We start from the raw sequence: 25,869 nt of genomic DNA on the forward strand, positions 1-25,869 counted from the left end.
AAATAGAGAAACTTTAGAGCAAAAATGTAACTTGGTTAAAGTTCATTACTAAGTCCCCATGAAATGAGCAGTGCCTTTGGCCTCTGTTTGATCCTGGCAGTGTGCACAGCTAATGTCTGGCCAGTGTTTTGGAAGCAGCAGGCAGTCAGGAGAAGGCTGCTCTGGGGCCTCTCTCCAGGCTGGTCATGATTTCCCATGCAGATGGGACCTGGTGAACTCTGGCAGAGGTCATCCTCAATTCCCAACCTAAAACTCCCAGTCATAATTTTTATGAGTATGTGATTAATAATATCATTGAGGTTGTAAAGTAACTCTCAAATAATACCTCTACTGTCCACTTACTTTTGAACAAGGAACTGTTCAAATGACACTCTTTCCTGGGACATGTGAAGAAAGTAAACTAAGTACAAAATGGGAACTTTCAAATATATGGAATACCATGTAATAGTTCAGTGATTGCTCTGTTATCTTGAACTTTAAGGTATAAAATAATTTTCTGATTAATCCCATTTTGACTTTAATTAATTAATGTATAGTAGTGTTTAGAAAATTTCTGCCATTAGCCATTGTTTCACCATGTAATCCTTGGGGGAAAACAGGTAATTATTGATTTTTGCATAGTAAAAGATAATATTTTCTTCAGAGAATATTATTTATTTATAATATTCATTATTCAGAGAATATTAAAGAAAAGATTTTAATATTATTTATTTTTCGATGTGGATGGACCTTTATTTTTTTCATTTATTCGTATGTGGTGCTGAGAATTGAACCCAGTGCCTCACACACACCAGGTAAGCACTCTACCACTGAGCCACAACCCCAGCCCAAGAAAAGATATTTTTATGTTTTAATTTTATTCTCACAACATCGTTTAGTGAGATAAAAGCATATATTTTCATGCTGTATTTACTATTCAAGTTGAAGGATTTTAAAAAGTCCATGCTTCATTTGTGTACTTGATATGAAAAATGTAAATTAGTATTTGCTTGTAATTCTTTTGAGTCATATTTTCTAAAATCAACACCTCTTTCAGATTTGAATGTGGAATGAAATTATAACATATTTATCCCATAAGACTGCACACATTTTAATTTTTTTGGATATCATTAGTTAAAAAGTCACCACTGGGCATCAGAAAATAATCTTTGTTCAAGTTATTAACTGTTTCTGGAAGTTGTGTTGTCTTTTACTGAAGGCAGGGTTTGGTTCCAAATGTTTGGCATTGGCCCCATACAGAGCTAGAAAATTTATACCTGTATGAAGCTGTAAAAGAAAAGACAGTGGAGTTAAGTATGAAATATTAAATATATAAGACAGCAGTATTATTTTTGTTTATCTGGGGGAGAGAGGAACAAAAATCCTGAGAGTTAGACTGCCTTGCTAACTTATCTCCTCTTCTGTACAAAAGCTTGTAAGTTGAAATATTCTGAATTGTTAATTTGTACCTAAGAACCATCTTTTTTTTTTGGAAATTAAATTCCCCTGAACCTTGGCCTTCCAACTTTCATCCTTTCCTGTCCCTCCCTTAGGGTCTTGTTTTCCCTAAGACTTCTGGTATTATAAGATATGAATAGTTTGCATAGTGCTGCCTTCATTCTGCACCGTTCGTCTTGGCGGTTTCACTGCTTTGAGTGGCGGCTGCGTGACTAGACCAGCCTGCCTTCTAGCGCGCTGCTCCTCCAGTCGCCGTTTAGACATCATCCAGCGGTCGTCTTGCAGGCATCTCAAATTCATCTTGCCCAGAAGGAATCGCCTCATCGCCTGCAGCACATCCCTGGCCTGCACAGGGCAACTTCAGTCAAACTCTGGGTGTTGTGCTTGGCTCATCTCCCCACTGTCCACCCCAGCGAAGGCACTGAGCCCTGTCTGCCTCCTGCGCCTCTGTCTGGTCCAGCTCTTTTTCTCCATCTGCATTGTCCACACCCTAGCCATGGACCACAGCCTGGCCCTCTTTCATTATGTGGTTGAGAGCGAATCCCGTTTCCCATCTTCTCTCCTGCCAGCTGCAGGCCCTTTCCCATCTCATAGCCTGAGTGGTGCTGGGATGTCTGAACCTGGTCATATCCCCCCAGCCTCAGCCATCCTCTTGCTTAGAAGGGGCAGTGACATCTTTGCCTGTCCTGTCAGACCCTGAATGCCCCATTAGCCCTTGGCTTCATTTGGCTCCCTTCTCTCCTACTCTTGGGCAAGGGCATCTTTCAGTGTTCCCACAGAAGTAGCTGGTGGTGACCATTTGCTTTTCACAATAGTGAAAATCCCTGAAGCACCAAAGTTCCTCCCTGACATCATCCAGACCTCCGCTACCTGCAGCATCCTTCTGCATCTTTGTTTTTGTTTCCAGACAGGAAAATGTGTTAAGTCACAAATGTGATCCTCCTCTGGAACTCTGCAGCTGTCATTCATGTGCATAGGTAACGACTCCACCAAGCGAGATCCCTTTTCTTCTTCAGAACTACTTTGGTTTTGTCTGCTTATAAAACATGGCAGTGGATTAATTTCCCTTCAATAGCCTGACATCTTTCAAGAGTCCTCACCTCCCCACTTTGTCTTTCTAAGCATCCCAGCATTCTGCTTTGGCTGAGCTTCACTTTTACTGATATAAATGCTGCCTATAATACAGGTAAATGTCACCTTTTTTCAATGTTGGTGCCATCAGAAGTTTCTTCTACCTTCTAATACTTTCCTTATAAAAACACTTATTTATGAAAGCTCTTAGAGGAGTCTGGTACTCCCATGTCTCAGGCATGTAATAATTTTTGTGTGTCCTTTCCCCATCGAGAAGAAAGAAAGCCCTGAGAGACAGAAGCCTTGTGAGTGAGCTGGCATCGCCCACAGAGCAAGGTTGGAGAGTGGTGCATTTCTCCTGGCATGTGCTATAAAAGGTATTTATTAGGACCATCATCTGTGTATGGTAACTTCTTCCATGGCTAGAGGAGAGGAAGATGAGAAGGACAAAGAGGAGGAGGAGAACAAAGATGGCATATTTGTATAGCTGAAGGAATACCATTAATAGTTAAATTCTGGAAATTTCTCTAAATATTTTAAGGTAATTCAGATAGTTTGGGAATTGACTTTTATAAAATAAGAGCACAGTGCATCTTCTGAGACAGGCACAGATGCTCAGAATTTTTCACATAGTTGCTCATATGATCTATTTTTTTTTTTTTTTACTTTTTTTTTTTAGTTGTAGATGAACTCAATACCTTTATTTTATTTATTTTTATGGGGTGCTGAGAATCAAACCTAGTACCTCACACATGCTAGGCAAGGGCTCTACCACTGAGCTACAACCCCAGCCCTCATATAATCTAATATAAAGAGATGTATAGAAAAATGCCCGAAGGATGTAGTAAGCTACTAATATTGATAAGCTTAGAGATGGGAAGTCATAGAAAAAGATATGCTCTTCTGCCCCATGTACATGCATTAGGGCACCGGGTAATCTGCTGTGATAAGGTTTCTAAATACACTGGTGTAAAAAGTAAAAATGCATCAGCTTTCATGTAATAGTCTTCTGATCCATGCCAGCGGGGCAGGGCAGCTTCAGGAGGTCTTTCAACACCCCCACCTTGTGGCTGTGCTTCATTCTCCTTGACAAAGCTGAGTTCCCACCACACCAGGAATTCCACAAGAAGAGAGAATGAAAGGAAGACCAGCAAACAATTTTTTTTTTTTTATAAGCAGGTGCAGCAGGTGTGGACCACATCACTTCAGCTTGCGTCCCCTTGTCAGGGCGTTAGTTTCAGTCCTGGCCGCAAGCTAGGTGGGAAAATACAGGCTGTGTCTGGGTCTTTTGCTCAGATAAATCTCGATTTCTGTGGGAACAGGAAAAAGGTTTTAGGTAGCTAGCAGTATGTCTCAATATACTTCTATACTTTCAAAAATTTTTACATATATTGTTATTATAATTTTTTATAATTATTCTGAATAAATAATGCAATCATCATGCAAAATTCAGAAGGTGCCAAAGATACGTAAAAAGGAAGTTGCCCTCCTACCTCATTCCCCTACCCATATATCTCCTTGGAGAAAACTAGTGTTCTGTCTGTTGCTATTGTGATTTGTAATCATTAAATTTACATTATTCAGCTTCTTTGGACCACCATTTTCTTACCTTTAAGGCATCTTGTGTTTCTTTGTGGTTTTCTCATTCCATAACTGGCTACTAAAAGTTTCTGAATCAGCTATCCTACTGTGCACTCTCGGTTTGATTGCCACATGAACAGTAGGTAAGGAGTAATGTTGACAAATCTAGACTTATTTGCACAGAAGATCAACACTGTTAAGACCCAGAGGCAGATGCTGGCTGCCTTGGCCCCAGACTGAGGGTTTCAGACTTTGTGAGCTTCTCCTAAGGCCCTTGCAATCAGATGACCCAGTCAAGTGTTCTCTTCGTAAAGCCCTCTGAGTCACAGGACTCCCAGACACCATTTGTCTTTGGCTTGTGGCAGTTCCCTATTTTAATTTTACTTTGAAATGGTCATCATCTGCTAGGCTCAGGTTTTTTTTTGTTTTTTTTTTTTTTTCTGTTCCCTTCCCCACACACTCAGGGAGGTGGTTTTGACATAGAATGAAATTCTGACATTTTAAATATTCAGTTTTTGATGAGCACTGACATAGATGTGTACAGCCATGGAACCATTGTGACTAGGTGCTGAAATTCCTGTCATCACCAGAAGCTTCCTCAGGGTCTGAGTAATCCACCTCCCTGTTCTGGTGTGACCACATGACCTGCTTCCTGTCGCTATAGTTTGGTTTGCATTTTCTCAGATTTGTTCATAGTAATTTATCCTGTATGCATTATTTTTGGTCTGGCCTCTTTAATTTGGTATAATTATTCTGAGATTTATCCATGTTGTTTTGTATGTTGATGACTCATCTCTTTTTATTGCTGAGTAGAAAACTACATTATGTTAATCTATTCATTTATTTATTGATGGGCATTTAGGGCTTTTTCCAAGTTTTAATTATTGCAAGTAAAGCTGGTGTTAACCTTTGTGTATGAACATATTTTTATTGAACTTGGAAGTATTTAGGAGTATGTTTAACTTTTTCAGAAACTGCCAAAGTGTTTCAAAACGGGTATGCCATTTTATACGGCCACCTCCAGGTGTGGCAATTATGATTGTTCCATGTCCTCACCAGCATCGGTGATTTAATTTTTAGCCGTGTAAATCGTTGTGTAGTGGTATCTCTTATTTCTTCGACAGTAATAGTGCTGAACCTTTTGCTGTGCTTATTGAGCATTTTGCAGACTGTTCGGATCTTTTGCCCATTTTTCTTTTTAAACTTGTTTGTTGTCTTATAGATGTGTTGTAAAATATGTTCTTTATACATTCCAGATGTTTCTTGCCTAACATGTAGTGTTATGAATATTTTTTCTCAGTCTATGATTTGCAGTTCACTTTTTAAACTATCTTTTGAAGAGCAGACTTTAAATATTTTATTTTTATTTATTTGCTTTTTGGTACTGGGAATTGAACCTGGGGCACTTTACCACTGAGCCACATCCCAAGCCCTTTTTATTTTTTATTTTGAGAGAGGGTCTCAATAAGTTGCTGAGGCTGGCTTCAAACTTGCAATCCTTCTCCCTCAAACTCTTGAGTTGCTGGGATTGCAGGTATGCACCAGTGTGCCCAGCAAACTTTAAATTGAGATGAAATACAATTGTTGATATTTTTATGGTTCATATTTTTTTGTGGAATAAGACTCTGTTTCCTTACCCCAAGGTAACAAAATTTTTCTTTCTTTTATAAATCTTAAAATAGTTGTAGACTCTTAAGACACATTTTTGTTTGTGATCCATTTTGAGTTAATTTTTGTCTCTGGTGTGAATTAGAGTGAGATTCATTTTCTTACCTTCTATCCCCCAGAGGATATCTAGTTGTTCTAGTGTCATTTATAGGAAAGACATTATTTCCCCATTGAATCATCAATAACAAGCTTCTTAAGTTTACTGTGGGTGTTTTAATGCTACTTCACGTTCGGGTGTTTGCTGGTATTTGAAAGTCAAAGAGAGAAGTACTCTTGCATGGTTCTTGCTAGATCATTGGACACTGATGACAAATTTCTTAAAGTTACACGAATTAGGTTTTTCAGTGACTCATTGTTCTGCAATTCAACCTTATGTCATTTTATTTTTAGGTGTTACACATAATATTGCGTTACTTCGAGAGGTGATAATCAACTCACGCTTTGTAAAAGGAGACATCAGTACTAAATTTCTCTCTGATGTGTATCCAGATGGCTTTAAAGGTTTGTATGATTGAAATATTTTACTTACTCAAAGACTTTTGTTACTTAAAGTCATTATTTTCATGTTTTATTGTCATATATAATTTTTCTATTTTGAAATTGTAGCCTTTGGCTTATATTATACTTTATTATCATATTTGGAATGTTCTAGACTAGTGACATGATTTTGAGTATTCAGGTGTGACACTTGAATATAATAATCTGCAATTTTGTTGAGCGAAGAATTTGCGTGAAATGTAAAGCATGTCAGTAGATCATTGCCCTACCTGACTTTCTAAAATGGATATGTATAGGAACCCTTTTTTAGTGATCATGTATATCTTTATGAAAAACAGCCCTGACATTTTCAGAAAGCCAGATGCTAGTCCTATTGGTGAAAATGACAATGTTGGCTGGGTGTGATAGAACATGCTTGTAATCCCAGGAGCTCGGGAATCTGAGCCGGGTGTGTCGCAGGTCCTAAGTCAGCCTCAGCACCTGAGCAAGGCTCTAAGAAACCAAGCGAGGCCCTGTCTCAAAATAAAAAATAAAACGGGCTGGGGATGTGACTCAGTGGAAAAACACCACTGTATGTATGTATGTGAATACCTGGGTTCCATCCCTGGTATCAAAAAAAAAAGACAATGGCTAAGAAGATGATGATTTTTAGCCTGAAAATGAAGTTTTGAATAAAGAAATGAGTGAGGGTCTAGGGATCTAGCTCAGTTTGTAGAGTGCTTGCCTTTCGAGCACAAGGCCCTGGGTTCGATCCCCAGAACCTCAAAAAAAAAAAAAGAAAAAAAAAAAAAAAAAAAAAAAAAAAAAAAAAAAGAAATTAGTGGAATGTAATATTTAGCCCTGGGCAGTTGTCAGTGAGTGTTTCCAAGTAATTAAAAAAAAAAGTTTGACAAGAAGGAAAAATGAGAAACAGGGAACCCTTTGGTGAGCATTGAAGACATGGTTAAAGTGTTATTAAGAAACCAACATGGAAAAGATACAAGGCGAGAGCCAGAAGCCTCTACGTGAATTTCTGGTGGTGATGGGGTGTATGAAGGTTAGATAGTCTTCCATTTAAAGTGTTTTAGTATATAAAATGACTTACATAGTCATGTTAGGAGCTAGACATAGACTCACATAGTTGAGCTTTTAAGTGCATTTACTAAACAATTTTTAATTTAGAATTTACAATATGGAGTTTTCCTAAGAAACATACCCCAATGTTCTTTTAAAACATTAGTACTAGAGTTTTATCATTAGTACCAAGGGAAATGAAGAAATTCTTTTATTTGGGTTCTTAAAATCCAGGGATTCATCAGTTCTTAAAAACTTCTGAATTTGAAAGAATACAAAATAAAATGTATCCTTAACATGATTACAGTTTTATTCTAATGTAATGATTTCATTAAAGTCTGTTGGTGTCATGAGGTCAGGAACCACTTAGGTCATTGCTTCTTGCCATGTCCGTAGCAACAGACCATGGTAGACATTAAGAAAACAGTGGTTGAATTAATTAAAAGAATCTTATTGGTAGCTTTGATGAAAGGATTACTTTGGATATTTTTAATTATCCATACATGTATCCAGATAGTCAGTTCACTCTGTTTTGATTCTACCGGTTTGGCCTCTTGTGCTTACTGAAGTTTTAATTAAAAGTTCTAGTAAGTTGTGAGATGGACTCAGGACTTCCCTGTGTCTGCCGATCTAATTCATCTTTGAAGGTGAAATGATTGGAAATGGTGGGCAGAAGGAGAAAACAAGCACTTTAGAGAACCTTTAGAACAAACATACACATGTATGGGTATTTACATGTATATACACATTCACATATGAGAGTATATATATATATATATATATGATAAAATATCACATAGAAGAAAATGAGGCATTTGAAACTTCTAATTAGTGTTGATGACTATGTATCGTACATTTAGCAACAATAGAAAATGTTTCACATTCTCTAGATAAGGGTATCCCTTTGGATCTCAGAAATTTACTAAAAACTTATATATTACAGTTTACTATGTATAATACTTTACATTTCTTTTTTGGTAAGGAATTATCATCAAAGATTCCACAATTTTGTCTCTTAGCTCATATAAGAAAGGATTATAATATTTTTAATTGTCTCAAGTGTTAGAAGAACCTTTTGCAGTTATTTAAGTTCAGCCTTCATTTTCTATGAGAGGAAATAAAAACTCAAAGAAATTGATAATGCTAATGACCAGAAAAATAAGGAAGCCAGGAATGGATCCTAGGATTTTCTTTCCTTTTCTTTTTCCCTCTCTCCCTCCCTCCCTCCCTCCCTCCCTCCCTCCCTCCCTCCCTCCCTCCCTCCCTCTCCCCTGCTCCCTCTTCCTTTCTTCCTCTCTCATTCATTCTTTCGTTCATTCCATAATTCATTCATCCATCCATCCATGCTGGGGCCTTGAACTTGCTACCCTCCACTACTGAGCCACATCCCAACCGAATCCTAGGATTTTCATTCCCAGCTTGAGGGCTCTTTCAGCATGCTCAGCTTCAGATTCATAAATCACCAGACATTTCCATCGGGCCGCTGCGTGTCGTCTTGCCTCTGAGGACTCTAGGCATGCACACCTGTGTCTGCCATTCCGATGCCTCCTGTTTCACTCCCACCTACGGTTTGCTGGTCAGTTCGTTCCTCTCTGAATGGCTACCGTCTCTTATTCTCCTTCAGATTGCTCTCTCTTTCCTTACCTATTTTAACCTCAGAGCAAGTCTTAGATAAATTAAACTATCATCTTTGACTATTTGATAGATGTGCCTGAAAGAGACAGCAGGAAGTGGCAACTGAAGTTAATCCAGGAACCTCTCAACATGCTTGAGGCAGGGTCACTTTGTCCCTTTGGGCTTACCCATCTGCTTCCCATCTGGCCTGCTCTCCTGGGCACTGTTCATAGGCAAGTGTCTGTCTTTATGACTGCTTTAAAATTTTCTGTTATATGAGTTTACTTTCCCAGATCTGTTTGTGAACTATGACAGTTTTACTGTTCTTAAATTTGAACTTGCAAATTATTGCCTGTAAAAATAAAGGGTACACAAGAAGTTATTCTGGTCCACTCTTTACATTCTGATGTTGAAAAGCTATTTTTCTTTGATTCTGAATACAAGGAAAATGAAGAATAAGATATTTTGGTTCTGAAATCAAAAGGAAATGAAGAAAATATTTTAAGAAGCATAATTTTAATTGCCATGTAATAAACTCTTTGAATTTAGTTCTCTATTACTTTGCTATACTTTGACCTGAAGCCCCATCAAAAGAAATTATCAGAATTATATTTTTTCTTGAGAAAAGCTATACAGATTTTTGGTAAAAATTGAATTCAACATAGAAAGCGTAGGATGAATCATGCTTCTCTCTTCCCCACTGATGCTGTTTGGATGGTCATTAAAGTCATTCAGCAAATGCTGAGTGCAGGCTCCAGGAGGAAGTCCAAGGGGGACAGTACTGTTTCCCTTCATCAAGGAGCTGACATCACAAGAGGAGCAAGCACAGAAAGCACCGACACGCTCAGGACAGAAGGAGCCCCGTGCAGGTCAGCGAGCAACCAGGTCTTGAGGTGGAGGCGAGGCCGGTTCCTATACAGGGAATGAGGGCGCCTTGCACAGAGTCAGCCTGTTGACTGCTGCAGCTCCTGTCGAGGAGTCACCTGGTGCTGGGTGGCCAGGTGGCTGTGGAGTCTTGTGTGCCTCTCCGCACGCGCATCTGCTTTCAGGTGTGCGGTCGTTTGCAGTCGACCACGAAGGAGTGTTCCCTGCCGGGGAATTAGCAGATGCTGCCCACCGGACCCCCACCCAGTGGGTTGTTAAACATTTACCATCAAACCACTACCTAAAGCTTTGGCACGAGAGCCGCTAACGTGGAAAGGAAGTGGGGTACCCACCTGGGGAGCTCCTGAGGACAGGTGCGGCTCGGTTTCAGAGTTGCCTGCTCGGGAGGCGGATGCCTGGGCTCGCTGCCCACAGTCAGAGCGGTGAAGGGGTTAATCAGAGAGCGCTCGTCAGTAGTCAGTGACAGGTAGGTGGTCACTGCTAAGAACCCAGTGGGCGAATCCAGGGAATAACTGGAAGAAGTAGCCCAAAATATTTAGCAAAAAGGTAAATAAAGCCATTCAGGCAGTAAGAGATATGGAGGGAAGAGCCAAAAGATTTTGCATGTAATGAATATATCACAGGAGTTTAATGAAAAGAAAAATGGATAAATGAAGGATAGAATAAATTGTAGGGGAGCCTTGGTTTTATTGTTCTTTAGAAAGTCTTGAGGTGTTGGAAGAGCCACTGAGTTCAAATGGGATTCACGAAAAAAGGTTACTCCTGGGCACATCAACAACAGCAGCAACAACAAAGAACTTTATAAAGCTTCCAGAAAGAAGGTTAAAAAAAAGACATATGCCAAGAATGTTTAATGAGATCCTCTTCAGACTCCATAAACCAGAAGGTGGAGAACCTAAAGGCAAGATCTGTTGCATAGGAAAGAACTCGATCCAGAGGACTGTGCTCAGTTGAGATTGCCTGCATCTGTCAGTGCATACTTTCAAATGGGTACAGAAGTGTCTCACTCTGTCAGCTTTGAGAAAACTGCTGAAGAAAGTTCTCCAGCCAATTTTGAAGCAAAGGCAATTGCTTAAATATGCCACATATTCCACTCCAAACCCCACTGAATGGAAGTTTTTGAAGACACAGACGCTTAAGGAAAAGAGAGGGAATTGCAGTTTAGAAAAGGAAAAGATAAAAAATAATTTTTTACAGACTTTTAACATAGGAAAGTTGAATCCTAAAGTGTCGATGGGAGAAATAGACTTGTTTATTATCACTTTATGTTCTTTCTGTGGAAAGGGATGGGAGGATCCAAAAGCACTTGAATATGTGAATATGTCCCAGGCAGAGTTCTGGGCAGGTAGGACTCACTAGTAGGCAGAAGTGCTGGCTGCCCCCCAGGACTTGCTCTCCTGCAGGCTGGCGGGCCGCGTGCATCCTCCGCTTCACATGGCAGCTGTACAGGGGTTTGGGGATGAGATCCTGTCTTCACCCATCAGCCCAGAGTCAAGAACGGAAGCCAGTACACCTGCTTAACCCAAAATGAGCACACCATCACCAGAGGACCAATGGTGGAGGACATTCAAGTGGAGTCCAAAGTGGGATGTGAGGAAAGATGGTTGCATTTAACTTGGGAACCTCCTCTCTCCATACTGCCTGAGTTGCACACCAACAATTAATTAGGCAAGTGAAATACTGATTGTCTTGCCATTGAAGGGGTCCTAGAATGTGCTGCCTTTCCATTCCTGATGATATGTACGATGCATGTGTGCCTGAAGACAGGGCTTGTCAAGTGTTCTCTGAACCAGTAGAAGAAATGCATTTTACACACACAGAGACACACACACACAGAGTTACACACAATTGTCATGAAAAATACTGTGTTCAAAGTGAACTGATAATTGGTTTTTCTGGTCATGTCCTACTAAGTAGGGTTCATGGACTGATTCCTTTTTTTTTTTTTTTTCTTTGTTCTTTATAGTTATACATGACAGTAGAATGTATTCTGACATCTTATACGTACATGGAGTATAACTTCCCATTCTTGTTATTGAACATGACGTGGAGTTGCACTGATCGTATGAACACAGGAAAGTTATGTCTGATTCATCCTATTGTCTTGCCCATTCCCATCCCCATTCCCTTCCTGGCATTCCCCTTTGTCTAATCCAGTGAACTTCTATTCTCCCCAGTCCCTTATTGTGTGTTAGTATCCATATATCAGAGAGAACATTTGACTTTTGGTTTTTTTGGGTTTGGCTTATTTGACATAGATGATAGTCTCCACTTCCATCTGTTTACTGCAAATGCCATAATTTCATTCTTCTTTATGGCAGAGTAATATACCTTTGTGTATATGTACCACATTCTTTTTCCATTTATCTGTGAAAGGGCACCTATGCTGGTTTCATGGACCGATTTCTTTACATAAGTTCATAAACATGACCAAAAACAGTTCTGTTGGAAGATATGACATATCTTGCCCCTAGAGCTTGTTATAAATGCAGATTGCCCGTCCTCTCCCCATACCTTCTACTGGTCAGTCTCTGCAGGTGGAATGAAGGAATGGGAGCTCATTTAATCTAGGTGATTCAAATGCCCAGTGACATTTGAAAACTGATCCTCTTCATACTCCAGAAGGCTTGTGATTTTGCCACATTATAAATTAAAACTGGAGAAATTTTAAAGACTTTAATAATTCACTTTTTTATCTGGGTGCAGTGGTGCGTGCCTATAATCCCAGTAGGGGGCTAAGGCAGAAGAATCACAAATTCAAGGCCAGCCTCAGCAACTTAATGAGGCTTTCAGCAACAGCAAGGCCCTGTCTCAAAATTTTAAAAAAGGGCTAGTGATGTGGTTCAGTAAGTGCCCTTGGGTTCAGTCCCTAGTACCAGAAAAAATAATAATAATAAAAATTTTAGGGGCTGGGGAGATAGCTCAGTCGGTAGAGTGCTTGCCTTGTAAGCACAAGGCCCTGGGTTCGATCCCCAGCACCAAAAAAAAAAAAAAAAAAAAAAATTTTTATCAGTTCGTTTTAAAGGTAATGATAGTAAATCCATTTTGCTTTGACATGAGAGCAATGATGTCATCACACATTATCCCTCAGAACTAGGAACCGCTGCAGATCTAGGAACTCCTGAGAAAATGAGAGTTTTTTTTTTTTTTTTTTTCACCCCTTTGAAAAGGAAAATAAATCTTAGTACTGTGAAAATCATTTTAACCTTGCAGGACCCTCAATGGCTCCTGGGGACCTCTAGTTATCTGTAGACCAAGCTTCGGGAACTCTCCTCTAGACTGCTCATCTTGAGAAGAGTGAGACCAAATTTCTTACAGGATAATTTATTACGGAATTGCATGAGATGTTTACATCACTCTTCCAATGTCAGGAGAGTATCAGGAACTTTCCAAAGCCTGTCAGCTACTGAAGCTGTCTGTGGTCCAATCCCAGGACCAGTCAGTAGACCACATTCGTGTTGGGGTTTACATAGCTTTGGGTTTGTCTTGAAGGGGGATGGATTTCTTGGGCTTTCCCTACTCTTCAGTTTCATGAAACACCTTCCCATAGAAAAATGTACTTCAGATCTTGAAAGTGTTTGTATTTTACTTTATTTTTATTTTTTTGGTTGTCGATGGTCCTTTGTTATTAATTTGTTTATATGTGGTGCTGAGGATTGAACCCAGGACCTCACACATGCTAGGCAAGTGCTCTACCACTGAGCCATAACCCCAGCCCAAAAGTGTGTTTTAATTTTGGATATTTTTAGTTTCATTTCTGTTTCGAGTGAGTTGTAGACATAATGTTCAGATCATTTCTTTCAAATAAATTCAGAAAACTTTTTCTGTCTTGAACTGTATAAATAGCCTCTTCCTGCTGATGGTACAGCCCTCCCTCACGTGGCTCCTGCTGTACCATTTATTACTCGCTGCCTCATGCAGTACTGGGGTGAGTAGCTTTAGAAGCTCCGGGGGATGCCAGCCTGCAGGCCCTGGAGCCTGGGATGGCCCTCCACTCACTCTTCTTCCGGATTAACTCTGCATGGAGGAGGTTTCCCTGGTGCACAGCACTCGGCCACACCAGGGGTCCTCCCCAGACCTTCCCAGGCTAGAACACTGCCCCTCAGGTCAGCTACATTATGGTGGGAAGAGAGAGTGAGGAAGAGAGAAATTGGTCAGCTGATGGAACGGGCCCCGGGCCCTGAGTTGGTGCACAGAGGCAAGAGACTCACACCTTTATTTTCTCTGAATCCTTGCACTAGAAAACACGGACTTGCCCTTGTCCTTGATGGGCATCGCTCCTCTTCTGCAGAGGCTGAATTTCTAGCCCTTTATTTTCAGTTTCCTTAGGAGTGACATTTGGGTGGGAGTGAGGAAGAGCAGCAGACATGAGGAGCTTGAGCTTTCCCTAGGGATTCCGTGGGCATGGTGTATTTATGATGGTTTTGCTCTGCGCATCTAAGATCTCCTTTCCCAAATATGACAGTAAACTTCCAGTGAGCAGGGGTTTTGTCTTGCTGAACGGTCTTGCACCCTGACTCCTGCGTCTTGTACGGTACTAAACCGTGATAGATGCCTGATAAAACTCTAGTTCGAGTGGGTAGTGATTCTGTAAGACGGAAGCACAGGTGTTAACGTTGTCCCTGTTGCTGATGGACTGGTCAATTCATTTCCCTCAGGACATGCGTTAACAGAGAGTGAGAAGGACCAGCTACTGGCGATTGCATCCTCCTTGTTTGTGGCATCCCAGTTACGAGCACAGCACTTTCAAGATCATTCAAGGTATGGTGGGTCTTCCACAACAGAGTGAATGAGCAGGAAATGTTGCTGATCTCATCTGCACAGGAAATAGCCCATAAAAAATCTGGGTGATTTCAGTACTAGATCTTCTGATGGCTCTTTGGGGGAAGTACAATAAAATCATTGTTTAAATGTGATATTTTGTATATTTTTTTCTAACAAGTTTTTTAAATTAAAGTAAAAAAGGGATTTCGGCCTCTTTGACTTGGATAGGAAAGTGAGATGTTCTGAAATCTGTTACAAAATCCATTCAATTTATTATTCTATGTTATTGCTTTGTTGGTGTTTAAAATTTTTTTGAAAAGTGTTATAGTGTTAACAATTTCGAGTTAATCTGGGTAGTTAAAAGATGCATTTCAGAAACTATAAGGTGTAAAAAGGAATTTATACCAGGATGAGAGAGTTTCTTGTAAGCCCTACGCATACCTTTTAGCTCCCCAGGACCCAGGTGAAAGGGTAAGTAAAAACAAAACCCTAGTCACACTGGTGCTTCTGGGTGATCGACCGTGTACCATGAGTGTGCGTGCTTGCTAGAGTAAATCTGTTGGGAAAATTGTGTTACTTCAATTTCTTTTCCTTCCCTTTTGCTTTTCTACAAGGGCAAAGATCAAAAACAAAAGGAAGAAAAGGTGAAAGTTGACCATAAAAGCACAAATCAGAAACTCAAAAGTGATCCCGAGGAAGCAGGTAGAAGAAAAACCAAATGGAGGTTAGGCTGTATTTTAATGGATGACGTGATTTTGCTCAGAAAATGTCAGAGTAACTGGTACTCCTCATTTGTTGTATTTCTCAAGAGAAAGTACGAGAAGTTAGTGTGTACTTTTTAACATCATGCTTTAGTAGATATACAGGGAGAGATGAGAGGATATAGACATCAGCACATTTCTGTGGAAGGAGCGGGAAAATGGTCAGTAGGACCATGAATCTGGTGGCGACTTTTTCCCTTCCGTTGTGCTTTGCAGAATACATGACCACCAGCCACAGGTGGCCATTAAAATCAAACTTAAAAACCGCTTTTGTAGTCATACTAACCACATGTGGTTAGTGGTTATACATTGGGCTAACACAAACATCTTTTCATTATGGCCGTTCTGTTTCCATCAAGGTCTATTGACAGTACTCTTCTAGAGGAATGTGTGTGAGGGAGAGATCCTAGCTTTGGCTTTAAAACCTGAATTGCATCCCTAGTATTGCTTTTTATTATTCTTTTGACAAACGTAATATTCTGGGTAAGAATCACCAAGAGGATTTTAAAAGATAAAAGGTAGCTGGTCCTGGTGTTGTATGTCTGCAAGCCAGTTTGGAGGCTGAGGCAAGAGGATCTCAAGTTTGAGGTTAGCCTCAATAATTTAACAAGATCCTGTCTCCAAAAAATTTTAAAAAGGATTGAGCTGGGGATGTAGCTCAGTAGTGGAGCACTTGCCTGGCATGTACAAGGTCCTGGGTTCAATCCCCAGCACAGCCATATATACACACACATATGTGCATACACACATACTGGTATCTGTATATGTGTGTACGTACTCACACATATTTGAGTGCACATGTAGTGTATATGCTTTCCATTATTAGATTCACACTGGGAATGTAGTCTGTTTTTTTTGTTTTTTAATATTTTTTATTTTTTAGATGGACACAATATCTTTATTTTTTATGTGGTGCTGAGGATCGAACCCAGTGCCTCACAAGTGCTAGGCAAGTGCTGTACCACTGAGCCACACCCCCAGCCTGGGAATGTAGTTTTTATTCTTTTTCTTTTCTTTTCTTTTTTTTTTAAACACATTATATTGTGAATATTTCCACTATTTGTTAAATGGTCTTTGGAAACGTTTTAAATTAATTTTTGAGTATAGAGGATTTAAAACACATACAAAATAAGCAGGGTAGTCAAATGAGCTCGTTAGTCATTACCCAGCTTTAACAACCATCAAAAATCTACTTTCCTTGTTCCATCTTAACCTCTACCCACTCCTCCCTTTTTTACTTGTAAGTTTTTTAGGGTAAAATGCACATACACGAGAAGAGCGGTCTGACCTATAGGGTCCTACCAAATGGATGCTCCCGCGCAACCCACATCCCTTCCTACGTGTAGATACTGAACATTACCAGATCGCAGCAGGGGCCCCTGCCCCAGCTGCTGGTGCTGCCTTCAATAGTTTTATCCCTTAAAGTAATCTTCCTTTGTATTTGTCTTCTGCATGATTTCTGCCTAAAATTATAAATATGTTAATTGTTAATTTTGTTAATTGTTGCATCTTAAATATCTTGTTTTTGAGCTGGTATCTTTTAGATATTGGAAAACATTAATAATGTATGTAGGTCAAAAGTTGAGTCATGCAGTTAATTGTACATACATTTCTCATATAATTATTCATTTAAGTGAGTTTGTTTTTGGTTGAGCATATCATTTATTCAACAGGCCAGATTTTTGTGGCATTGGCACCACCCATAGCAGTAGAGGCCTCTAATATCTAGCAGAACATGTTCCTCCTCTGGACAAGGCATGGTCTGGTTTGGTGGAGGTGAATCTGAAGTTGTTTTTGCTTATTTGCAGAAGTCCCAGGCCCTGCCTGTGTCGTCAGAGCCCATGTAGGCGTTTGCGTCTCTATGGTTTGGCTTCTGAGGCACGCGGTAACAACCAGCTTGGGAATGGAGTCTGAGTCACCCTCCAGGTGTGGCTCCACATGCTGTCCTGGGCGTGTTCTTGTAGTGTTTTGGCTTCCAAACCAGTAGCCAGCAGCCCTTCCTGTGTTGCTTATTTTGGCTGCTGATCTTATTTTCCCAGTTTCTCTGTGGGTTTTACTCTTTCATCATTTATGACTTGGAAAAGGACAATAATATGTACCCTTAATATTTAGATAGTAAAATGATAGCAGTACATTTTAGGGAAAAAAAGAAACATCAAGGTCAGAAATTATAGCAATTTTTTTTAGGATGAGGATAAAATATAATTTGAACTTTTTTTATATAAATGCATGTGGACTTGCTATGGAGTTATTTTTCTTCATAATCATTCTTTAAAAAAAAAAAAAAAAACACTTTTGGGCTGGAGGGTGTAGCTCAGGGTGAGAGTGCTTGTTTTGCATGAGCAAGGCCCTGGGTTCAATTCCTAGCACTAAAACCAACCAACCAACCAACAACTTACCACTTTCTTTGACAGAAATAAACCATCAAAAACTGCATAAAACAACTGCTTCACATTAGTTGAAGCTAAAATGATTTTGTAGGCACTGTGGTCTGGTATAATAATTTGTTTCACTGATAATGAATACCTGTGTGTTCTTTTCTTCTAATCAACTTTATTTTTGCTTGAAATGCCTGTCTCCTGGGATTCAGATGTCGTCCCTGGGGCAGGGTTTCCTTTCTGAGAGTTAGGGTAACTTGCTGGGTCCTGGCTCACAGCCACCAGGTGAGTGTGCCCTTCTGCCCTCACCAAATGGCTGTCCTCCTTCTTGCTTCATCGTGTTTGCTACAGTGATTCCTTTCTTTTGTTAGGTTTTGTCACTCTGCAAATTATCCTCCATCCTTTCTTACTCTGTCACTCAACCTTTCTAGTTCCAATGAGTGTCATCTCTCTGCTCATCTCAGCATTGTAGGGATGATTGTTTCTAGTGCTGGGTGGGCCACTTCTCCATAGTGGGATAGCTGGTGACCAAATTTGCCTTTCCTAGAGAGGGCAGGTTCTGCAGGTTTTAAGAGCAAAGCAGGGGGTTTGCTCTTCTGGTTCCATAGAAGCCTCTGACTCTCTCTTAAAGGTCATGCTCAGGGATGAGCCCTGCTGCAGCCTGGGCCTGGGGAATGGTATCTGTTTGCATAAGTTAAATATATTTCAGGGTGTTCGAGTGTGTGTGAAAGTAAATGTCAGCTCTGTGAGTTTCCTAGAAGTATTTTGCTGGGTACAGTGGTGCATGCCTATAATTTCAGCAGCTTGGGAGGCTGAGGCTGGAGGATCATGAGCTCAAAGCCAACCTCAGCAACTTAGCAAGGCCCCAGCAACTCAGCAAGACCCTGTCTCTAAATAAAAGTCTAAGAAAGTACTGGGGATGTGGCTCAGTGGTTAAGTGCCCCTGGGTTCAATCTCTGGTACCCCCCCACCGCACAGTATTTTTATTGCAGTTATAAATACATTAAGTTTTGTTGGATTCTTTTTTTGTTGTTGTTCGTTTGCTTTTCTTTCTTTCTTCACTGTTTTCTCCAGTCCCCAGAGGATGTGTTTAGAATCCTAAGCATTTATATTACAAGTGAACAATTAGAAAAATTAGCAACTCTTTAATCCATCTGGAATTTACATATGGTGAGGAGAACTGATGATATTTACACTTATCTTTATTGTGGTAGAAGACCATAAACATTTTCACCGTCTTACACATTTCTAGGTGGGTTGTTCAGCAGTCTTGACTGCCTGCACATCCTGGAGCAGTAGCTCTCTAGAACCTCTGGACCTTGAACAGCGGAAACTCCATATCCTGAAGAACTCTGCTTCCTTGCTGCCCCTGCTAACCACCATCCTGCTCCTCTTTCTAGGATTTGGCTATTGTAGTATCTGTATTTTCTTTGTAATAATTACTCCTCCTGAATCACTTGGGATGCTTTCAAGTGATTGCATCCTCTACCAATGTGGTTCCACGTCTTCCTTTCTGTGAGTCTTACGGGTTTTCAGCTGGCTTGCGTGTTCGTTTGCTTGTTTTGTTTATTCGAGACAGGGTCTTGCTGTGTTGCCCTGGCTGGTCTTGAACTCCTGGGCCAAGTGACCCTCTTCCTTGACCCCTGAGTAGTGTGACTGTGGGCCTGGGCCCCCGTGCCAGCATCTCACGTACCTTGGCGCGTGAGCGCACAGACCTCTGGGCCTGTGATGGATTTGCCCGTGGTTCTGCCCGTGAGGAGATAGTAACAGTTTGTACAGAAAGGTTTCTGTTCATGTCCAATGAGATATAAACTGCTTAACACAGTGCCGGTTACCTTTTAGCTTCCCTTCACCAGTTTCTTCTTTCTCTGTGATGTCAAAGGTTCTGGGTCATGGATAGTGACACTCTGATTTTGTTCCTAACAGAAAGCCTTAACCATTGCAGTAGCAACAAGTATGTTCTCTGTCAGTTTGAAATATTCTCTTTTATTAAGGATGCGTCTTTTCATTCCTTATTGAATAAGAGAATCAAACACAGGCATTAAATGCCATATGCCTTGGAAGGTACATACTGGTTATCATGAGTTTGAATTAGAAAACTTAGAGAATTTACAGCATGATTAAAAGAAAACAAATGAAATTTCTACTCCCAGGAGCTTAGGTTCAAGTGGAGGAAAGACAGAAGAGATCAGCAAGATCTGTAGTGTATCACATGATGATAAATGTTATGTTATAAATGGTTATTTTGTTAAGGAAAAACGAAACAGGGAAGAATAGAGTGCCCCTAAGGGTGGATGGTGGAAAGTTATGGTTTTAATTTAGACAGCAGGGAATGTTTTGCTGAGAAAATTAACATCAGCACAAAGGAAGGAAAAGAATGAGTCTTGTGGATATCGAGTCTTGTGGTCAGAGGAAGCAGTAGATGCAAAGGGCCTGGGGCTGGAGTATACCTAGCATTTTTTAAAAATAGCAAGGAGGTCAGCAGAACTTGCCCGGAGAGCGCGAGTAAGTTATGGAGTAGGAGGAGGTCGTTGGGTCACCTGTGGCGAGGACTGAGGCTTTGACTGAGTGAAGTGGGGAGCCACTGCAGGTCTTGAGTGAAGGCGAGCTCGATGTGAGTATGAACTAACTCTCCAGGGCTTCCTGGCGGCAGCACTGTCAATGAATGGAAGCGGCGGGAGTGCAGGCTGGGAGGCCAGCAGGGGTTGTGGTCCCAAGCCCACGCCCCGAGAGCCACAGCACTGACACTCGTGGAGGATGGAGAGGATCCAGCGAAGGGGCCGGAGAAAGAGCAGCGGGAAGGAGGGCAGCGGTGTGGGTGAGTTTGGCAGCCAAGAGAAGGAAGAGGGCAGGGGCGGGAGTCCACGGCCTCAGGCCAGGAGGGCCAAAGGCGACCATTGCCCGTGGCATTTCACAGCGAGGCGGCCCGGAGACCACGCAAGAGCCAAGTGGGGCTTCAGGTCAGAGCCCAAGAGAGTGGGACGAGAGAAGCCGGGGCCCGTGCTGGCAGCCCCGGCGCATCGCCTGCTCCTGCGCACTTGCCGAAAGCCTAGGCCTTTGATTTTACAGAGGAGGGCTGATCGACTCCAGAGGATGTCCTTTTTTGAAAATACACCTTTACATTGCCAACGTTTTGCCATTTTACTTACTCTTCAAAAAAGTGGTTTTCAAAATTGTACATTAGCACTTTTAAAAAATTAACCTAAGGGCTGGAGTCGTGGCTCAGTGGTGGGGCGCTTGCCTGGCCTGTGTGAGGCCCTGGGTTCGATCCTCAGCACCGCAGGAAAATAAATAAATAAAATAAAGGATCCATTGACAACTAAAAAGCATTTTAAAAAAATTAGCCTAAGATCCAAACTTTTGGCTCTGATAGAATTGATGAATCTAGAGAATCGGTTTGCTTGAGGACACCGCGCAGTGCTCACCGGCATCGCAGGTAGGACGCTCTGCCGCACTGAGGATGCGCGCTCCTGCTGCCAGCTTGCCTACCTGGGGCGTTCCCTCCAGTCAGTTATGCAGGCTGGGAACCGTCAGGGGCTTTGGTTCCTCTGCCCTTCGCCTGGCTCTGAGTTGTCAGGGTGATTCGCCTGGCTCTGAGTTGTCAGGGTCATTGGCACCGTGCAGTGAGTGGAACCAGCCTGAGTGAGGAGTCAGGAGTTTGGTTCCTGATCCCTGCCAGGTATCAAGGTGGCACATGCCTTTGGAAAAAGTGCTTCAACTTTGGGGCTCATCCTCTGAAAAAATGGCAGTGTTGGGCGGGTGGTGACTGAAGTCGTCTTCAGCTCTGATATGATTTGAATTGCATGAGGTCACAGGTTTTACTTTATAATTTCTCTCATGATATTTGAGCACAGTTTAAAGACTGAGAAAACGGAACACCCTCACCGTGGCCTATGATAATATTGATGAAAATAGTTCAGCCTGAAAGGTTAAAATAAAGCATGCACTTTACTGGAGAATTACCTTGACTTTATGGAGTCGGCGTATAACAAGCACTTTGTGCTCAGACTTGATGGAACATATCAGGTGTCCTGACTGGCCCCACAACCTGTCTCATTTAACTCTTTCAAGCACAGTTGAGTGGGGAAACTACATTCACGTGAATTCTATGTGCTGCTGTTGTGCGTACACCTGAATTGTATTTTCTTTTCTCATCTGGCTTCCTGATAAAATAGAGGCTCAATGTCCTAATGATTCCAACCTGACAGATGCAATTATCTGAGATTTTTTTTCTTGCTATTAAAAAAACATGACCTTTTTTGGTTTCAGATATATAATTCATTTGTCTGTGACTAAGTTTTCAATTGGATGATAAAAGTTTCAGGTTTTAAAATACTGTCTTCATTATTGAAGGATAGTGGGAAAGGAATACAGAAAAAAGTAGCCATTTGAAAATAATTCCCAAGGAAAATCCAGTGTTGTTGTACAAATCGCCTTTTTGTTTGAATGTCTCTGAATTTAAAGGAGGTGCCATGTTATAACGCATGTATACAATCTATTAAAAAAACAGATTTTGTATCATACTCATTTCATGTGTGTTCTCAGATAAGCCACATCATTATGAGAGTGAAATTGATGTTCTAATAGCTGAATGTATAATAAAAATGATACTTTGTATATTTACACACACACATAGACCGGGCTATCTCTTTGGAGATACCTACTTCCATTTGCTCAAATAAATCCCTTAAAAGCAGTAAGAGGTGAGAAAACACCAATTCAGTCATTTCCTTTAAGCTTGCCTTACTTTTTACTGTCTCTGTTATGACATTTTCTGTTATCTAACATGACTGTGTCTTGGGCGACTTAGAAGTCTAAGTGATATTAAACACAGAATATTGATTAAGTGGATAAAAATGGGCTATTTATATATTTATTTTGTGAAGTATCACATTTTAAAATATCTTTCTTTAATTTGATTGTACTATAAGAGCTGAATGGGAGACAGAATAGCCTCATTATTGTAGGAGAATTTCTCTCTTCCCTGCAATGATTCCAGACACTCTTGCACACTTCATCAGTATTATTGTAATTCTCTGGCTGCAGGATACTTGGCAGCTGTCGCACCCCACTGGCAAATCCTATTCATGCTTCTGTCCCATTCACCACTGCCATCAGAGAATTGATTTCTCTCTCCTCTACTCTAACCTTTCCCAATTCATTTTGGATTGTTCAATGTGAAACATTTTAATTTCATATCATACCGCTATTCAGCTCACAATCCCTTTTTTAACCTGTCACCAGGGTAACAGCATAGTATGCTTTCTTTAGGCAATCAAGTTTTTATTTCACATGCTTAATGTTGCATTAAATGTTTGCATTTTGTTTAACCCCCCTTAAATACTTTGAACTCTGGATATGTTTTATAGGGTAATGAAATCCTTGATTTTTGAATTGAAACTAAATCAACACCATCAGTGCATTTATAATAAAATGTCAAAAGATTAATTTACATAATACAAAGATTATTATTAAAAATTCAAGTTAGCCGATCTGTATAAAGCAATTTTCTGTAGGTAATGGAGCAATATTTGTATACATTTGTGTTCAGTCTTGTTCCAAAGAAGGATTTAAAATTGCTTTAGAGAGATTTGTCAGTGAGATAAATAAAAAATTTATAGAGTAATGGTATTGGTACAAATAGAAAAATATATCTTTAAAATATATTACTTGATTTTTCAGTATAATGCTTTTCCCCTTTATTTGCATACAGAGGCCACAATGACTTACATATTTGATGATGGATTAAGTAATAAGATATACTAGAGTGAGATTAAATGTCTGTTTCCGTTGGACACGGTGGCACATGCCTGTAATCCCAGTGACTTGTATGAGGCAGGAGGATCCTGAGTTCAAAGCCAGCCTCAGCAAATTGGTGGGGCTCTGAGCAACTCAGCGAGACCCTGTCTCACAATAAAAAAAATAAAAAAGGGTGCATGGGGATCTGTTCTTGGCGAGTGATTTGGGCACTGTGTTCCTTGACCTTTTGTTTTTCAGTTTACTTCAGTACTGTCTTTTTTTTTTTAAATAAACGGTTCATAACAGATTAATAAAGAGGAAAATACACATACTTCATTCTTGATTCTTTTAACTGACTTGACTAGACTTGAATTTTCCTTTACAGAGCTAGTTTTCAGATTTTCAGCTCCATCCTGAATAATATTTCAGTGAAATTTGTTCTATGAGTAGATTCTATAAAATTTGGAATGTACTAAGACACATAAATATATGTGTCTAAGGAAAAGAAGAGAATACTAAACCATGTTGTTTGAAAGTGTTATTGCTTTGAAAGATATTAGCATAGTAGCTTTTTAAGTCTTCTTATATTTCATTGTGTAATCACTAAAACTTTCATATTAATCTGTAGGACAGATTCTGAATTAGGCTTCCATCTTTCTTTTTTTCTTTTAACTTTAGAGTATATGTATGTTTTAAAATACTCTTGATTTGGTTCCTCTTTGGATGTTCTGGTTATTCACAGCCTGTGAGACTGATTTGCTCTTTTGAGTGTTCATGTCACTAATGATCTTGAATTGATCTAGGTGACTAGTGTTCTGACCATTTACTTCACAAAGGTCATCTTCTTTCAGTGAATCCCTCTATATATCTTTAATGATGAAAATATTTGCCTTCAGAATTAGTTATTAGGTCATTCCAAAAATAAGAAAAAATGCTTCATGTGATAAGATATACGGGCCTAACAGCAATAACAGAACAGGCCCTGTCCTTTAAGAACCTTAAGTTCAGATAGGATAGATAGACACTCTACACTCTGGAGGATGCCACAGGGGAACAGCAAAGTGCAGGTTTTTGTCCTCTGGAGGAGAGGAAACCTAATTTCCATGTCTGTCACATTATTTTATCTAAAATGTCTAGTTTTCAATGAAGAGTTATAAGACATGCAAAGAAACATGAAAGTATGACCTACCTGTTTCCAGAAAAAGAAGTCCATAGAAACTGCCCAGGACGGCACCTCGCTGTTGGATTCATTACACAGTAACCTGAAATAAGCGGTTATAAATATATTTAAAGAACTAAGTGAAATGAGGTATGAGGAATTAAAGGAAAATATGGCAGCCATAATTCACTAAATAGAAAATAACAATAAATAGATATGAATGATAAGATATATAACAAAAAAATTGGAAGTAAAAAGTATGATGTCTAAAATGAAAAAGTACACTATGTGGTTCAGTAATAGATTTGTGCTGACTGATCCATCTTCAATTGTAGACACGGCAATTAAGATAGTATTACGAATGTATCTCCCTGATACCACTTTTCATTTTTTTACTTTCAATTTACTTTTATCTTTGAATTGCTTTCTGTACCACTGAGTTGTACCCCAGCCCCTATCTTTTTTAAATTCATCTACTCTGTCAATTATCTATGCTTGATAGGTTTAGTCTATATAGACCTAATATTCATATTATTCATCAGATAGAATTTACATCTGTCATTTTGCTTCTCGTTTTCTGTATGTCCTACCATTTTTCTTTATTTCTCAATTAATTATTGCTTTTCATTTTAAATAGATATTTTCTAGTGCCCTCTTTTAATTCCCTTGATTTTTCCTTTCACTGCTTTTTGAAGTTATTTTCTTAGTAGTTACACTGGGCATAATAATTAGTAACTTATCTTTAAACAACACATTTGGATTAATGCCAATCAAATTGCAATAGTATGTAGAGAATTTGCTCCAAAACAGATAGGGTCTAGGGTACAACTCAGTGATAGAGCAAGCAATTCAAAGACACAAATACATTAAAAGTAAAAAGGATGAAACAAGGTATCAGGGAAATATATTTGTAATACTGATACCAGTATTTTATTACTAATAATACTAATGTCAGACAAACTACTAGGATAAAAATTGGTACTAGAGACAAAGAAGGTTATTTTTATCATGATAAAAGGTCAGTTAGGGGCTGGGGATATAGCTCAGTTGGTAGAGTGTATGCACAAGGCCCTGGGTTCAACCCCCAGCACCACCAAAAACAAACAAACGAAAAAGGTCAGTTAGCCAGAAAATCATAACAAGTCTGAACATATGTACCTAATAACATAGTTCCCCAAATATATGAAGCAAAACTGAGACAATTCAATAATAATAATAAGTGAAGACTTTAATACCCTACTTTCAGTAACGGATAGGGCAA

The 25,869-nt window shown here is 39.9% G+C and overlaps 1 protein-coding gene across 5 annotated transcripts in view; it reads left to right on the plus strand.

Annotated features, from left to right (window-relative positions):
• Positions 1–25,869, plus strand: part of PCCA (propionyl-CoA carboxylase subunit alpha) — a 369,734-nt gene that overhangs the window by 200,417 nt on the left and 143,448 nt on the right. For all 5 annotated transcript variants that reach the window (XM_079138616.1, XM_079138618.1, XM_079138619.1 and 2 more), the window contains 2 exons: positions 6,148–6,258; positions 14,466–14,568. In XM_079138616.1, coding sequence (XP_078994742.1) covers positions 6,148–6,258; positions 14,466–14,568 — 214 coding nt within the window. The remainder of the gene's footprint in view (positions 1–6,147; positions 6,259–14,465; positions 14,569–25,869) is intronic.

The sequence above is a fragment of the Sciurus vulgaris genome (genome assembly GCF_902686455.1).
Source record: "Sciurus vulgaris genome assembly, chromosome: 4".
NCBI lineage: Eukaryota > Metazoa > Chordata > Mammalia > Rodentia > Sciuridae > Sciurus > Sciurus vulgaris.